Here is a 17,857-nt window from a genome sequence, read left to right on the forward strand (position 1 = left end):
ATTATCATTAGTTGAGCTATGATATGTCAAAGTGCTTTCAAAATTAATATTGCTTCCACTTATCAAAAATTTTATTTACAGAACTTCAATTTATCAAAATATAAATATGTCAGATAAGAGAAGAGGCATTGCAGTTACTTAAAGCCAAAAAAGATTTGAGTAATAGAAGTTTTATTGCATTTCTTCAAACCAATAGAGATTCTCATCAATTTTCAATAATCAACAAATTGCTATATGCATGGATGCTACTCCGCAACAATGATTATACTTATATTTACTAACTCAGTGATGCACACAAGTTTAAAAAAAAACAGATTTGTCTATGAGATTATCTTCATAAAGGTCTCACTTTACACTCTTTTCACTGACACAGCAAAAATTCATTACAGCAATTTATTCATTTAAGAACAGAATTAAAATGAAAGAAATCACCAGTTCTAGATGGATAGCAGTTGTTAATCTGACGAGCTTTAATACTGAATCCTTTACGAGAATTTTGCTTGTCACTTTTGAATTTCATGACCGCTTGATCTTCAAGAAACATAAATACTCCTGCAAAGGCAGAAAGAAAATAAGTTTAATAACTTGAAAATAATAAGGTATTACAACATCAGCATTTTTATTAGAAGGTATAAAGTTTCCATAATAAAATTTTATTATTGGTGTTAATGCATTGGTAACACTTTTAAAACTTTGTTTTTAGAAACTATATAGAGTATTTATTTCTCTTTTTTATATCTCTTGATAGATACTGATATGTAGAGTATTGCATTTGTATTACCAACAAACATATAAAATGTTTTTTTTCAAACAGATGATTTAAAAACAGATGCTCATTTGAATAATAATTCAACAAAATTGAAGATATAATTTTTGAATGCAGTGATAACTCAGCTATGAATTTTCTTACTGACAACAATTTTTTTGTGATTTTTCTACCTCAGCGAACAAAAATTTTTGGTGATATGTATGCACATGCTAATACAAAACAGTCACGATGTGAGCTGAATTTTAATACCAATCATCATCAGAATTATTGTTACTTGAGCAAGATTATGTCATGCCCACCTTAGAGTTTTTCCCAGATGTACCTTCAATTTTATTCCTGAGAGTTTTTCAAATGTTTCATGCAAAATGATTCTAATAAAAAATGCATTAAAAATGAATGAGCCTATGTTTTCAGAGCATGCATTCCCTCAATGCAAGACTCTTAGCATCAAACTGAACAAACAGTCTAGACACATTCTCGGAGGCATTTTTTTTCCCCACTATCTTCATGTTGCAAAGTTTAGGCTGTTGCATTTCCAGTAATTTCTCCAGTGAGAAACCTGGCTCCAGGGTTTTTTCGACTGTAGTGTGTAAAGACCAACGCTTGACTGTGATATAAAAATGACTAGAATAAGGACCATTTCCGCTGGGCCTATGCTGCCTTTCTTTATAGCACTGGTTGGTGTTTTAAAAAGCTTATCTTCAAATTCCTGGCATTTTCTGAAGTGAATTAAACAATTTTCCATAGAAACATATGGGAAATCATATTTCGGCTAATGAATGTGATTCCGGGATGAATCGTCTTCATTAACAGAGGTATCAATGTATTTCGTGGCAGTAATATTTTTAAAGACATCAGACTTTTAAATTGATCAAATATAAACTAATATTATTAACTAGACCACATAGTGAATAAGACCACGTGAATTATAACTCATGGAAAAATATGTAATCATGGCAAAATATTTATGGGAAAAATTCCAGGTGGAGCTAGAAGTATATTTTTTCTAAAATTCACTAACAAGACTAAATTCACTACTTTGAAATTTCAGTACAACAGAAAGGCGCAATTTCAGAGTATTAAACATTATGAATTATTGAATTTTTTTGTTTGCATTCACAAGGAAAAGAAAACATTTTCATAGCATATCAAAAAAGCAAAAAAGAAATATAAATATCACACATACTGACAGCATTCGAGCTTATAGTCCCACATAACTTTTTTCCGTCAACCTCCAAGTAGTCGTATGTGCAGTTGTCACTTGGCTCTATATCGAATGCTAAAAAAGTTAGTTCTAAGCCACAAACATTGCTTGATTGCTTGAAAATTTTATAAGTGCATTCTTGATTGTTTCCATAATTATCTGGGAAGTTTGGACTTTTCAAATCAAATTCTTGACTGATAAATGTTCGATCACAGTTTCCTACAAGAAAGAATAAAAAAGTTGGAAACATAAAAAAAATATGAACATTGCTAAATTCATTTCATCAAAGTCATAAATTCAAAATAAGCCATTAAGATAATGGCAAATAAGCATGAAATATTATCATATGAAGCAGATACGTAAGCAATATTTTGTGTTACGAATGAGGATTTGGGAAATATGCATTAAAAAAAAAAGACTAAGTGAAAATATTTTTTATTTTTTTATACAAAAATTGCCACGTTTTTAAGACAAATAAATTCAATTGGTGGAATGGTTACTTATATAATTGTATGTTGCGAATTACTTATATGTTGCATGTTTTATTGGAATTAGGCTCTATATACTATCTAAAGGAAGAGTGACCATGTTAAACATGCATATACAAAAACTCTAGAGCAGCAGTTCTCAACTAGGGCTCTGCGGCCCCTTGAGGAAAATGTAATAAATCAGTAAATTTGATTAAGTTAAAAAAAAGAAAGAAAGCCTGTGGGTCTCTGCCATAGAAATTATATACTAGAAAAAAAGTTGTGAACTACTGCTTTAGAGTGACATTAATACAACATTCCGAGCAAAATCAGCTTGATTCCTTCACGGAAAAAACTATAAAATTTCTCTGACCAAAACTCCTAAAGAAAGAAATATAATTATAAAATCTTAATCTTTCAAATGTTTTTTTCTAGTTTCAGTTTTTTTCCTTCATAGAACTTCCCCTGACTTTTGCTAAATATTTTCTATTTACCTGGACCATTTCCCGACTTTCCAGACCACTGAGAATCCTGTAATATTCATTAATTCAATCTAATTCAATACTAAAAGAGGATATAAGTACAGTGTCAGTACCTAACGATAGAAGACTGCACATGTTTGATTGTTTCTTCACCTCCATCCAAAATCCTTTCCCAGCAATAGAGTTATCAGATCGGAAGATGAAAGTGGTCTCTTCAAACTCTGGATAAAATGGTATGATTTCTAAAAAAGAAACAGAATTTCATGAGAAAAATTTCTTTACTCATGTGCATTAATTTTTAAAAATCTGCATAAAAGTCCAAGAAACAGTATGATTACTGAAAACACCCTCACCTGTTTTCCCCTTCCAAGCATTTCCACAGTATCTTTTCCCATTAATCAACAAATAATCACTGGCACAAGACCCAGTGGACTCTCCTTGCAGGTCAAACTCGTGGAATGTAACTTCAAGATGACAGGAACTATCGACACGTTTTATCCTGTAAACGCAGTTAAGATTTCTCCGATAAGGAGCTGGATAATCGTAACTTGAAAAATTTCCTTCACCATCATGAAGACAGAAATCACACACAAGGTCTGAAGATAACAACTCCCTATCTGAAAAAAAAATTAGGAAATTGAATATAATTATTTTTAATAACATACAAACAAATAAACGCACTACACAGACAACAAACTTCATGTCAGGTTCACTACACGTGCACTTCAACATGTATCAATTCCTTAGAAGTTCCACAGAGGAATGTGGACGAGGTGAAAGTGTGATTTAATAGTATTAGTAATCTTTCTCTGTGGTGATATTGTTGTCATTTCTGTTGTACCTCAGCATCAGGAAAGTTTCCGACAAGGACGAATTGGGTATCAAACGTGACACCTATCAATATTGATATGAAAATTATGTAAATAATCATTATTATGTAATTTTTTGCCTGTAAATAGCCATTATTTATCATTATTATGTAATTTTTCGCCTGTAAATAGCCATTAATGCATTACTCTGTAAATATCACAAAATTAACAACAAACTTGACAAGTATGGTGACAGCTCTGATGTGTTAGTGATTTCATGATGCCAAGAGAGACAGTCGGATCTCGCGAGAACATGGAAAACTTTCCAGATTCTCCACAATTCTTGCTGGATCTTTACATTTCACTTTTGGCACTCTGACATATGAAATCATTGGAGCTGTCGCAAGACTTGCCAAGTTTGTCGTTAATTTGGCAAGATTTACAGAATGTTAATGGATGTTTACAGGCGAAAAATGACATTATAAATGATAAATAATGACTACTTACATAATTTGCATAACAATATCCTTTGGTACTTTAGGCGAATATCTTATTGACCCAGGCTACCGTGTCCAAAATCCGAATTCAGATTATTAGACTTTTTGAAATCAAATAAATTATGCTTTCGTTTTCCTATGTAGAGTTCGGAATCAGAATTGAAAATTCTGCACTCAGTTGAAACTGATGTGCATTTTTTGATCACCAGAATTGTAGCAGTTTGTATGCATATAGGAATTAGAATTAATGAAATATTAAAAGAACTATAAGAGAATTTTCACAGCTGATGGGGAAAACAAATCACACATTATGTTTTGAGACAGTGAATTGCAGTGAGCAGGGCCAACCAAGGTTGTAGTGGGGGGTATTTCCCCCCCCCCCAAAATGTGAGAATATGACGGAAAAAAGATGGCCAAATTCATTGTTCTATCACTTTGGTCCCCCCCCCCCCGAACAAAATTTCTGGCTACAGGCCAGAGCAGGGCCACAACTGAAAACAAAAATGTTCTTTGTTGCTTGAGGCAAGTGTACATTTCGGCATGTCCTCTTCATTATTTTGGACGAACAGGGAGTAAACGTGGTACCCTTCTGGTCCAGTAACCGGGGCATCAGACTTCTCTGCTCCTCCCTAATTGCAGCATTGTGAGTAAGAATAATATGTGATGAATATTCATATAATTGTTTTGACACTGAATATCACTATATTGTATGACACATATTTCATGAAATATTTGTCAGGGTTGCAGCTGGATCAAGGGTTAGTCCCACTGAACAAGTTTCTAGGTTTGAGAGTTTCGAGAGGAGAAAGTTTTCAGGTTCCAGAGCCTATATTGAGGAACAATGAAGAAAATGTAAAAACACACAACTAACACAGGGCCCTGTTTATCGCATGAGAAAATGGAGCATGCCCAGGGCATAGAAATTGGCTGGCTTTTGTATTTTGGGCACATCCCCCATACTCACGTCTCTGCTTTAAAGATTACATATAAGGGACCCAGAAAATTCATATTTGACCAGAGCCCAAACTTATGCTAAACATGCTCCGTCAGGGCTGACTTAGCAGCATGATTGCCCCCCCCCAAAGGCAGGGCCGTCTTAAGAGCATTATGGACCCCCGGGCAAAGTGGTTTTTCTGATGCCCAAGCTGGTAACTTCTCGAAACATTCAATTACTTCTCGTTTTTCTGAGGCCCCCGGGCCCATGCATTAGACGGCACTGCCCAAAGGGGAAAAGAGACGTTCGGGGACGACGACAACCTTATCATCATCCTCTTGTGCATTGTACTAAAAATTAAATAACATTTCTTTTGACTTCACCAACATGAGGGCCCCGGGCCTATGGGTGGAGATAGGGGGGGGGGCAATGACAGAGCCGACTGATCTAATGCATATGCATATATATATATATATATGAATTCATATCCTCATCATCGTACCCTCCCTTCCCCAATTTTACATCATCATCGAGCCCTCACCCCTAGCTTTTCCAAGCCTATCTCCGCTTATGGGCCCCGGGGGCTCCAATGTGTTAATAAAGTGGTAGCAATTAATTATTCTTATCAAGGAGGTTAAATTAATGCGAAAGTTACCTTGAAAATTACGACATAATTTATCTTAAATACTCATTTAATAATCATCTGTAAAAAAAATGCTGCCGGTAGCCATTGTTATGGAACAGCAAACAAATGTAAACAAACTTTCTCGCCATCTACGTGCTCAGACAATGGTACTAATTTTTTACACTGCCATCTGTAGAGGAATACTTGATAAACAATAGAAATTCTTCATTTTTGATTGCTGCAAGAGCATTGTGATGACCACAAACTTTTTACGCCCATAAAAAGATGAAATAAATTCGATAATATTCTCTGTTAAAACCTATATAACTTTATTTACTATGTTTAAAATTATTTATGTTAAAATTTGTGCTGCCATCTATTGAGTAAAAGCATGACGCTTCTACTTAAATTGTATGATTTTACAAGTCCAAAAGTTAACAGAATGTTGTTTTAAAATTTAATTTTAATGATTAAAAATAACAAATATATTAAAAATTAAAAAATAAGTTGCTAATACAACTATTATTAATAACTGTTGAAATTTCTAAAAGTTATATAATGATGAGAAATATTTTGTTCTTAACTTCGGTAGCTTTGCGCAGAGGCAGTGTCATAGCCAATGAGGTCCTACCGAGGCGTGACTATTGCTAGTTGAAAACTTTTCCCAATACCCCGCCTTGACGTCGTGAAATACCGACGGCAATGGCAATTTTTGGGAACCCCTTCGGGGGTTTATAATCTCTCAAGTAGAAATATCTGGTATAATAAAGATACTGGAGTCTGTGACTCCTAGCTGTTGCGTTGCTAGCAAGCCACGGTGCGCTATGCTTGGTGTTCTGGAGCACGTCCCAATCAACATATAGTTCAAATTGCAATCAAGGATTAAAATCAGTCCTGATGGGCCCTATCAACCAAAGCTGCATTAAGAGTTTACTACTTACAAGCGGCTTTGCTATCAACAGAGCAGGGGTGCCCAACTTCTTTCTGTTCGCGGGACGCATCAGCGGTGCAACTTGTTGTATAAGCCGCTCCATTGTAATTGAATTAATTAGTCACTTAATAAATTAATTTCGTCACTAGAAATAAGAAGTTTGTTAATCAAGAAATCTGCTGTTGGAACTGATAGTTCAAATAATGATCGCAAATTTGAATTTTTCATGGTACTTTTACTTTGTCGCGGGCCTCACAAAACCACTTCACTGGCCAGCTGTTGGCCACCCCTGTTCTAGAGCAGAGGCCTTCTGCTTTAGAAAGGTTGTGGGCTATGGCCCTACAATCCCCCATGCATATAAAAAGATATCCGAGAGAAACTGACGTCTCGCGATCACTATAGGTGTCCATTGTGAGAGCTTGCGCATTAGAGACAAATAGATGTTCAAAAATCGATATATTTAGGTAGGGAGGGTTAGCATCAACTGTGGAGCAGGTTGTCGGACGACGACACAGTATAGAAAAAGAAACCAAGCTGTTTATGTGTGGTTGGAATTTCCCCAGAAACTAGTTTTTCCCCTCTATTATTTTACTTCTTCGGTAATTCTTTGGGTTTTCCTCGGAATACACGGGACGGGATGTATGTTCAAGAAGTGGAGGAAACCACTGACTGAGATTCAGATTACGGTATTTTACACTCGCGATAGTGTTGCGTTTGTGAAAAATTCATGTTTTTATTTATTTTTGAGAAAACTTATTTTACAATACAATCATAAAACCTCAAATACTTTCATTTTACTATGCGAAAAGTAATGAAACGTGTGTGGGCACGACCTCCTATAATATAGATATGTTGGATATGTCGAGTGGTGTGGGCGGTTGGTTGATAACCATCCCCTGCAGCAAGCGCATCTTGATCCCACACACCTCCGGGAATGTCGGGATGTTTAACTTTTTACCGGCCGAATTCAGATTTGGATTGAATTTTACAATTTTCCCGTTTTCTTTCCCCTTCTCGGATCCTTCAGTTTAGATATATTAATCAAAAAATTCATGAAAAAAAAATATATCTTTGTTTTCTGGACTTGCTTATGTACATAGAAACAACATTAACATTAAAAACAAAAGAAATAAATTTTATTCTTTCTTAAAAATAGGTACTGTAATTGAAAAAAAAATTGATAGCATATGTGTTGAAATGATTGAAATTTTCGCTTTGTAAATTGAGTTTGGAATCTCACGGTCAGGAAAAAAAAAATCTAGTGATTTCATGAACGAAAAATATTTTTTTCTGATTAATAACAGCTTTGAGTACAAGTTAAATAAATAAATATAATCGTTCAAAAAATTGAAGATGTAAGGTAAAACAGGGAAAAAAGTTGAGGAAAATGCGGGCAGGATCCAATCCATGAACATTCCGGTTTTGCGTCGCCGTCGTACAAACTGCTCCACAACTAATGCTATTTCGTAATCAAATATATCAATTTTCGAACATATCTTTTCTCTCATGCGCTCTCGGAATGAACACCTACGTATAGTAACAGCGAGCGATAGACGTCTGTGTTTCTCTCGCATATCCTTTTATAAGCGGGGGGGGGGGGGTAGATCCCTGATTTTATGCATTCGTACGTCAAATTTGATGCAAGGTTGCTCTTCGTTTGATGATGAGTACAGGTAGTGCTCGACAGGGGCGTCGGAAGTATTTTTGACCCGTGGGTGCTCACACTGGCATAAGCAGCAGCGCCGGGGGAGGGGGGGGGGGTGACACCCAACTTCTCTGACGTCACCCTGTAAATTCGCCAAGAGGGCGCGATAGCCCAGGTCGATAATATACTCACCTAGAGTGAGTATCTTATAGAATGAGTATTATATCACTGTTCACTTCCATGGCTGTATTGAATCGTCAACATTTTTCCGTTAATCAAAATTTTTTTAATACGATTTTTTGCCACTCGGAAACGAATTCCAACTGTTAAGTTCTTCTGTTTAAGTTCAGTTCCCGTGGTCTCTTATAGTCACACTCGGAGAGACAAAAGCAGAATAAAATCACCACATATTCCATGGGTCCATTGTTTGTTAAAAGGAACTCAGACTAATTTTTACGAGGTGCATGTGTGTCATGATAAGAGTCATGTTGAATTTTTTAAGAAAGAGAAGGAAAAACGGGTATTTTTGAGAATTTTTTTGACTTATAGCGAATGCTTCCTAATTTTCAATTCACTATAATCAAATATTTTTGTATCTTTAACATTAGCTGTTTGAAATAACTTTCAAATCACCCGTTATAGCGAGATCCTCTTTATAAGTCGAACTCGGTGTGTGTGTGTATCCGACTTTTACTGCATTTACCGTTTTCTTTCATTTTATTTGTCTGAAGCTGCCGCTGATCCCCACCATACGAACCACGGGTACTGTATTCTATAACTACTGTTGCTATTTTATAATCCAAAGCTGGGTTAGAGATTAGTAAAATTATATAATCGTTTCGTAAAAGGTATTCATATTTTTCTTTTTACATTTTACAATGAGTTTTCAGCTGACGGTTGACGGTGTACATATTTTGCAGCGAACTTATTTTGAATGAATTACACTGTAAACCTGTACTTACAAAAGTTGACGCCCACTCTGCACTGTATACTTTTAACCATACTGAATATGATTTTCCGTAAACTGCCAAGGCAGTCTCAACATTATCAAGGACCCCCGGGGCAAAGTGATGTTCTAAGAGCAGGGCCACAACCATGGCCCCCACATCTTGGAGCAGGGCCCCTAGGCTGGGATCTTTCGCGGGGCCCTCCCCGACCACACTTTCACGGGCCCCTTTATGATGAATTTATAACGCGAAAAAGCAAAAAAATTCGTGAAAATCGTCCCGGGCCTCAGGGCTGGAGCCTTGTCAGCGCATCCCTTGTGGGGGGCATCGCCACAACTGGGTAGGGCATTAAAGTCACTTGGTTTACTTTTTTCCTTTCAAAATTACAGTCAGGAGGGCGCTAAAATAGAAATCGTTCCCGGCCGGCAGAGTGTTTTCTTTTCTGGTTGTGACCCTGTCTAGGAGGCCCTGATTATTGACAATCAATCGATTAACTGACGATTACTAGATTCTTATGGGAGGGACTATATGTCATCATCGTATAATTTCGTTTATAATTTTGATTGCCTATTGGTGTTTGGTGTTTCGATTTTAATTATCTGTTATAATGATTTCAGATTGACGATTGTTTTTATATATATTTTATTTTTTGTTGCCTTCGTCTGAGGCAACAATGTTCTGCTGTTTATAATAAAACTTTCCGGATACACCCATCCTCCGGGAACGCTTCGATATCTCTCTGAGATGGGAAGCGGGGTGTGTCCGGTTTTCAAAGGTCAAAGGCCCCGATTATTTGGCTGAAATGTCGGAATATCAGTTTAAGAGTACTTACTCTTAAAAATTATAGCACAAAATCATGCCCTATGATCTGCACAGCTCAGAGGCGATCAGTTTTTTTTTTACGAGGCCCTGGAATAACCGATTGACCAAAATTTTGATTTTGTTCCAAAATGTCGAAGGGGATTATGGGCATGTCATTCCACTATTTGCGAGGCCCCATTCAAAGCGAGAGGGTCCCAAGGATTGTTCACCTCTTTGTCGGGCTGCTATTACCGGATCTTGCCACTACCTCCTATATACATATGTATATAGGAGGTAGTGATCTTGTCCAAGTAGGCTCATACTTTAAAAAAGACCGATTATGTAGGCTACTGTACCCGAGTCAGAGACATGTTTACGGGAGTGTGGGGAGTTATAGCCCAGGAAAAGAGAGCAAATTTGGGAATAGGTGGTTAACGAAATTAGATAGCAACGGGAGGAGGCAGTTACAAATATTTTTTTTTTTGCCCTCTCATTTTTGGCAAAACCATAACAATTTTTACACTAAAATTACTATATTGATACTTTTATTAACGTCAAAATTCAAGTAGGACTCGTTTTCTACGAATAGTTCTAGATGGCAGCACCTTATAGATTTTTCTGTTGGTTGAAATCTATATAGCCTACATCAGCGGTTCTCAACCTTTTCTGACTCGCGGAGCCCTTTTCAGTGAATAATTTCTCTGCCAGAGCCCTGTTTAACTCGAGGAGCCCTTTTTAGCATATTATATATATGGCGGTACCCTTTAGGCCTCTTTTTTTTTTTTGTTTATCAAATTTATTGATTTATTTTATTATTCTCGAGTGGCCGCGGAGGCCCTGGGAAGTGCACACGGAGCACCGGTTGAGAACCGCTGGCCTACATAATTATAAATATGTGGTAGAGTGAGATATTCTCCGAAAGTGTGGCTCGCGACACCCGGGGGAAGGGGGGAGTCGTGTTAATGAACTCAGGGCCGGATTAAAACGTGTGAAGGCCCTAAGCACTTGAATTATTTTCGTGCCCTCCCCCGTCCCTAAAAGTATATATTACTCGATATCGAATATATAAAGGAAGAAAAAACATTAAATCATGGGGCGGAGATACGATGCCCCCCCCCCCCAAAGGTGGAGTCACCTGATCTCTAATGTATACATGTATACGTATATGAATTGACATCATCATCGTGCCCCCCAGACTTCCAAGTGTATCTCCGCCTACACACACACACACACACACACAGAACTAACTAATCTAAGGGAGAATTATGATTTGAATATGTTTAAGCACGGACATAGGAAAAACAGGGAGAGGAGAGACTTTCAACTTGCAAATGATTAATAATATCTCTTGCATAATTTTTGCTTGTTTATTTTTGGGACATCTTTGAAATTTTTTGGAAAAAATTGTTGTTTCATATTTCCCAAAAAAAGCAAACCTTCAATTTTTGTGACTTTTTTAAAAAATATTTTAAAACATTTAAAGGTATTTTCTCTCATCGACTGCTTGTTAGAATTTCACAAAGTAGTTTCAAACGCAACCACTGAATCCTGGAATGACAGATATTACATTATTTTGGATACCTGTTCATAACCATAATTATTGGATACCTGTTCTTTTAGATGCATTTTCAAGTTGCAATCTGTTAGCATTTCTTTTACTCCTACGGTAGATCGAACTAAAGCGTCTTCATACTTATATATTATAGGAGTTCTAGATCGAACCACAAAAGGATTTCTCTTGGCTGTGTGTAGCCTATGCAGAAGCAAAAATAAAAAAATAATAATAATGTTTTTATACAAAATTTGAAACTATAGCGTAGTGGACTGAATGATTCGCAGAGAAACCCGTGATTTCTTTTTAACATGATCCTCATGCATTCAAAAGTTTGTAAGGTCTGTCCAGGAAATTTGTTAGTGAACAACGAAAAACCGGGATTCGAACCCAGACTTGCACAATCAGAGCTTAGGTTTTACCTAACCGCTGGACTGCCCGGCGACAATTTCTGACGCATTTCATCCGTCTAGGAACACAGCAGCGAGTTTTCGGGGGCTATTTTACTGGTGCGACTTATACACCAGAGAGGCGCCGAAATCACACGGGTAATAATAATAATTACCTATAAGATGAAACCCCTGAAACCATGCAGCCTATCTACTAATGACTCAATGATTTGAACATTTTTGAGTTCACGTCCTTGTTCTGTAAAACTTGACTTTACTCTTAAATTTCTGATTTTTGTATTTAGTATTTGTCATGTCGGTTGGGAATGATATTGATTTGTTTTATTAATGCGTGGACCTCGTGACAAGTAGATCTATTTACAATTTGAGAGCGTTAGTATGTGCAAATTGGTAGGCAGGAATTTTTAGCTGGCAGAAAGGGCCCTCAGAAAAATCAATTTGTCAAAGGGTCCCCCGATGTTGTTAAAATAGCTCAAGCTAACTTTTTTGAAATTGCACGAAATCTCATTCCAAAAACGCAGCATTAACGTGCTCTCTAGCATGCAATATTACCAGGTTTCCCTGTATTTGTACCATCCTTTTTTGATGAATGCCTTCAACTGTACAATCAATCGAAAATTTTAGTATATTTCGCCGGATGCTTGATGATGATGTAAAAAAATTTTACACAAAAAAACAACATTATGGCATCTTTTTGTGGTGCCCCTTTTCTCTTCATGCCCTATGCACGTGCTTATTTTGCTTAATGGTTAATCCGGCCCTGAATGAACTACAGAAGATTCTCCAAAATGAAAGCGTCGGAAGAAGAAATTTAATTCCATTTTTCGCAACGGAAGTAAAAACATTCTAAAACTAAAACATGCCTAACTCAGCTGATCAGATACTTACTATTTAGACCTACACAGGCATCCTTAACTTGTTGTCTGCGGGCACCGCAGTGCTCCCTGAAGCAACCAAAGTATGGCCGTGTCCGATTTCGTGCTCGCGAGCACTTGATCAACGTCCCGATTAAATACCTTGTACAAATTGCATTTAAGGATAAAAATCACCCTGATTTTTCATGCATTTTTCGTATGTCAAACTTGCCCTAGTGCTCTTCTTTTGATGATGGGTACAGGTAGTGCTCGCGACTAGAAAGAGGTTGAAGACCTCTGATTTACATGTATCATATAGCGTAATTTTATCAAATTCTACGAACTTAAAACGAACTAAACTACGAGGCCAGACTTCTATAATGAACCGGTAGAGACCATCCAAATTTGTTGCCAAATACTTGTACCTGAAGGGGTTAAAAACGGAAATTGATTGTCCCTAATGGTGAGAGGGAGTAAGGCAGTGTTTTTCAACCTGTGGTTCGTGAGTACTACTTTTCAAGGGGTCTGTTGAATCATGCATCTGGTGTGCTGTGAAAATTATACTTTATCATTTTAATTTTTTATAATATGCAAACAATATATTTTGTAGAGGTGGGATGAAAGGGTAGCTTGACTTTCGCTACAGTGGGTCCGCGACATCAATGAAATTGGGAAACAACACTCGATGCCGTCTTAATACTTGGGCCCACCCCTCAGAAAAACGAGTAGTTGAATTTTTCGAGAATTGGCTAGGTAGGGCCTCAGAAGAATCACTTGACCCGGGGCCCACGGTGTTCTTAAGACGGCCCTGACAACACTGGAATAAAGTATGCTCAGCTACGTAGGCCAACCCCAACCACATGAGTCAGAAGTGGATTGCATATATTTACAATTATTTTCCCAGTTACTAGTCTATTGAATTATATAAGAAAAATTTATTCATATATATTATATCTTTAGAAGTATATGAACCAAATTGAAAAATCGGACAGATGTAAAGTTGTAAAACATATTAAAATAAAAATAAAATTTTTCACGAAAAAAACGTTTTCTCTTGGAGCAACTAGATGGGAATTTTCCATATGTTGCATATATTTATTATATATTGATTCTTATTTTCAGTCTTTAACTTATTTGATAGATGGCAGCACATAAGCTCTGAGAAAGGTAAGTTGAAAATTTTCTTCCCAGAATGAATCATGGAAAACATTTCTTCCTATTAATGATAATTTTTTTTTGAACGATAACAAAAAAAAAAAAAAATAAATAAAATAAAAAACTACATATGATCGATTTACATAAGCAGTGAAAAGTGAAATCATTCAAATATTTATTTCGTTTAATTATCAGCAATTCAGTATTTTTGTTTGGTTAATCATGTTATAAGAATGTTATGATCGATACAGAATTGATAAAGAGTCATTCAAGTATTACGTCAGCATCGATAAGCTGGTGGGTGGGGGTGGTTTGGATGATGCTTGATATTAGCTTATTTTACATCATCAATCTCATTCTTTATAAAACTATGAAATATTCTTACTGGTATCATACTCGGTGTGCCAAAAACTAGAAAATTTTTCCCTAGTTTGTGGGCACATGAACTAATATTTTCCCTATTTATAAGTCCTCTATAGAGCTACTTTAGTGATCTCTAAATGTTCCGCGGTTGTGATCTCTGAATGTTCCGCGGATTCTTTACGTGATCTGGAAATGTGTTCGGGTCACTTTAGCGAGGGACGGACATAGGAGGGCACGAAAGGTGCGGATCGCCCCGGGAAGCAAAATTTCAGGGATCGCAATTTTTTCAAACGAAACCCTTTCCTTTCTTAGCAGATGTTTGGAAATTTTTGATTAAAGTTTGGTTTTTTTCCCATTAAACTAATATTGATTGTGAAAGAAGGCTTTCAGTTTAAAGCCCTTATAATATCATTTTTAATGTTATTAGGTATGACATTAGCTTATTTTAAAGAGAAAAAAAAGAGTGTATGCAGGTGGTCGCATTCTTTACTCCAGAAAAAAGTCTGGCCTTTCTTTCTGCCATTAAAGAATACCAAAACGAGGGAAAAACATGCTTAGAGCATCAAACGAAAAGGGGCACCACAAAAGAAATCTAGTAATTTTTTCCTTTTGAAAACCTCCCCTCTTGTTGGAGTTACCATCTGGTCTGTAGCATGGACATCTCTAGATGATGCCTGCTTGGAGCGAGACAACTTCGACTGTTCTCTGGAGTGTTAACTGCATGCCTTCCTGGGAACCTCTGAACTGTCATGTTTCCCTAGGTAGGCTTGAGTACTTTTCAGTCATCACCACCACCATCTGAATCATTCTCTCATTTCTTCCGGTAGACGGATATACAATGTGTAAATTCTAAATTTTGACAATTTTTACTACTGAACTTCCGAAAAAAAGGTAAGACATCTCTCTCTCTTATTATTTTTTTTCCTGAATCTAATAATTCACCTGGTGCAGCACATAACAGATATTTTGTTTCCATGAATAGAGTTCATGCAAAGAAACATTTAAGAGCACAAAGGTCCGAAAATTTAGGATGCACGTTATAAGCGGGATCGACTGTATTCACTATAGAAGGGCTCGTGGAAAGTCCGGCTTTGAGCCGCCAAAGATCTCAGCCTGGGGGGTCCTGCCTTCACATCCTGGAGGAGGGTCCCCCCCCCCCCCAGGCTGGGATGTTTGGCGGGCCTCCTTGTCAGATTTTTCACTGGCCCAAAAGAAGTGAATTTATTGCATGAAAAAAGTTAGAATCGTCCCGGGGCCCCTCCGACAGGAGCCCCGTCAGCGCCAACCTTTTGGGGGTCATGGGTGTCAGTTGTAGTGTTTCAGATGAATGCAGCCCATGCTAGAAAAGCAAAGGAAAATTAGAAATATTTTTTCTTACCCACATGTTTCACATTATATGTCACGCTCAGGCATTGGACTGCATTGTATACGTACAGGCGTATACAATGTTTTACCGAACAATGGCGACGACTGTTCCAAGAGGTCATCAGTTGACGTCATGATTCACCCAAGGCAAAGTAGAAGACAACTCCGGAGACCCATGTTGTTTTGATTTTGTTTTTGCACTACAAATGCACTGCAAACAACCATGGCTAGTTTTGTTGACTTTGCTGACCCCTCTAGTTCCGGCCCTGCTGTATTGTATTAAACATGGTCACCAATCGTTCATGTTAACTACGACTGCAACTAGAGAGGGGGAGCAGGCGGGTCTGCTGCCCCGGCTGCTGGTTTAGAGGGATTGCCGAATTGAACTTCTACATTATACGGGGGTGCCGAAATCCATTCTTGCTTGCTCCGGTGACAAACTATATAATTGCGGTCCTGATGCCAACGGCTGTATCATCATTTAAATAGTGATTTTAAAAATGATTATAATTTTATTTCAATTCAGGGTCGTCTTAACCCTTAAATGCACAACTTTTTTCCGAGCTGATAATTTTTACATATAGTTAATGAAGCACATGGTAGCACCCTTAAGAAAATATAAAAATATATATATTTTTTGAATTGTACTGCTTATACGGGGGCCTTATTGAAGACGTGCAAAGCCTAAAAATTCGCACATAAAATGTATATGAAGGTAATATTACTCCCCAAATATATAACTACCTTTGTGATTCAAAATACAGTATGAAAAAAGATTCGGGTTTCAATCTTCAAGGTAAAAGAAAAAGAAGAAAGAAAAGCGAACAGAACATTTTTTAACTAATTAGCGAAATTACAGCCACACAGATGCTCTGGAACAACGAGTTGCTGTCGTTAATTGTGACTTCTACCAGCAAATTGTAAACATAAAATGGGAGAAACATGAACTCACCTTTTGTGCAAAGGTCATTTTTAACTTTCATCTTCAACTGACTGCAGCAATAAGCGTTTAATGAATGCTTGCAAAAATGCAAAGCTACGCACTTAAGGGTTAAGATCCATAAGAGCCCCATTGCGATGATTTTTCCAAGTGATTTTTCTGAGGCCCTCTATCCGCGACTATAAATTCTTTTTTATCAACTTACATGATTAATTAATCTCGAAAATCTTAACCGGATCGCATTACCATGGCCCGCTCGTTAAGACGGCACAGTTTCAACTGCAAACCTCGGGCCGGCTGGTGTGTCATCAGTTTGTAACGCTTTTAAAAATCACTTATATAGCTGCCTCATCTGGAACATGAGCGTGGGCTACAACACGTTAGCAGAAATGAAATTTTGAACGCCAGCGCTGAGCCACTACCATCTTGACTACATTTCGAGTCACGGTGGCAATGGCTGATCCAACACCCCTTTGAAGAAAAGCAGGCACTCTTTGCCCCTATATTGTTGAACGAACGGTCAAAAAAACGCAAGGGGTAAATTCAGCTCCTCTCCTTTTTTCGCGTAAGACGAGGGGGGGGGGGGCAGTCGTGGACTTAATAAGAACGATGGGAGTGATCGTCTTTCTCAAACGCCGAATAATATGGGGCATAATTCGATCTGTCCCGTAAAATACGTTACGATATCACGAAAGTATATAACAAATCACCATATCTCCGGACATATTGCCCTGGATCCACGATTTGTGGGGGGGGGGGGGGGGCGGACACCAGACCCTCCCTGACTGATTCTTAGTTGAAACTCTGGCTGGAGTTAAGAAATGTAACTATCAAAATATGTCCAGTTTAGATGTTTTTTGACTTACCACTTTTTACTATGGAACTATTTCTTCCAGATATTGTCGGTGCGCGAACAATCGAAGAATTTGTTCGTTGCACCTACAAACGGGAAACAAAAATAATATTCATGCGTACATTAAAAAAAATATATATATTTTTAGAATATAAATAAAAAAAAGGCAATATAAATTTGCTAATAAATTCACATTTTTTTATTGGGGTGCAATAGAATTTCATTATGCTTGCAAACATCTCTTTGAAATGCTA

At 37.2% G+C, this 17,857-nt stretch overlaps 1 protein-coding gene and 1 non-coding gene across 2 annotated transcripts in view; one reads left to right on the forward strand and one right to left on the reverse strand.

Annotated features, from left to right (window-relative positions):
• The window catches only part of LOC149087093 (cubilin-like), a 55,899-nt gene that overhangs the window by 29,412 nt on the left and 8,630 nt on the right, over positions 1 to 17,857 (reverse strand). Inside the window, exons 2-6 of the mRNA XM_089231342.1 lie at positions 17,617 to 17,689; positions 3,276 to 3,539; positions 3,036 to 3,164; positions 1,956 to 2,192; positions 433 to 552 (exon numbers count right to left, since the gene is read on the reverse strand). Coding sequence (XP_089087468.1) covers positions 433 to 552; positions 1,956 to 2,192; positions 3,036 to 3,164; positions 3,276 to 3,539; positions 17,617 to 17,689 — 823 coding nt within the window. The remainder of the gene's footprint in view (positions 1 to 432; positions 553 to 1,955; positions 2,193 to 3,035; positions 3,165 to 3,275; positions 3,540 to 17,616; positions 17,690 to 17,857) is intronic.
• LOC149087094 (U4 spliceosomal RNA) lies at positions 6,378 to 6,518 on the forward strand. The gene has a single exon (XR_016192621.1). It is a non-coding gene; the product is annotated as a U4 spliceosomal RNA (small nuclear RNA).

Source organism: Pholcus phalangioides, unplaced genomic scaffold, assembly GCF_987345545.1.
Source record: "Pholcus phalangioides strain wild (caught in Gottingen) unplaced genomic scaffold, Ppha-v1.0 ptg000004l_1, whole genome shotgun sequence".
NCBI lineage: Eukaryota > Metazoa > Arthropoda > Arachnida > Araneae > Pholcidae > Pholcus > Pholcus phalangioides.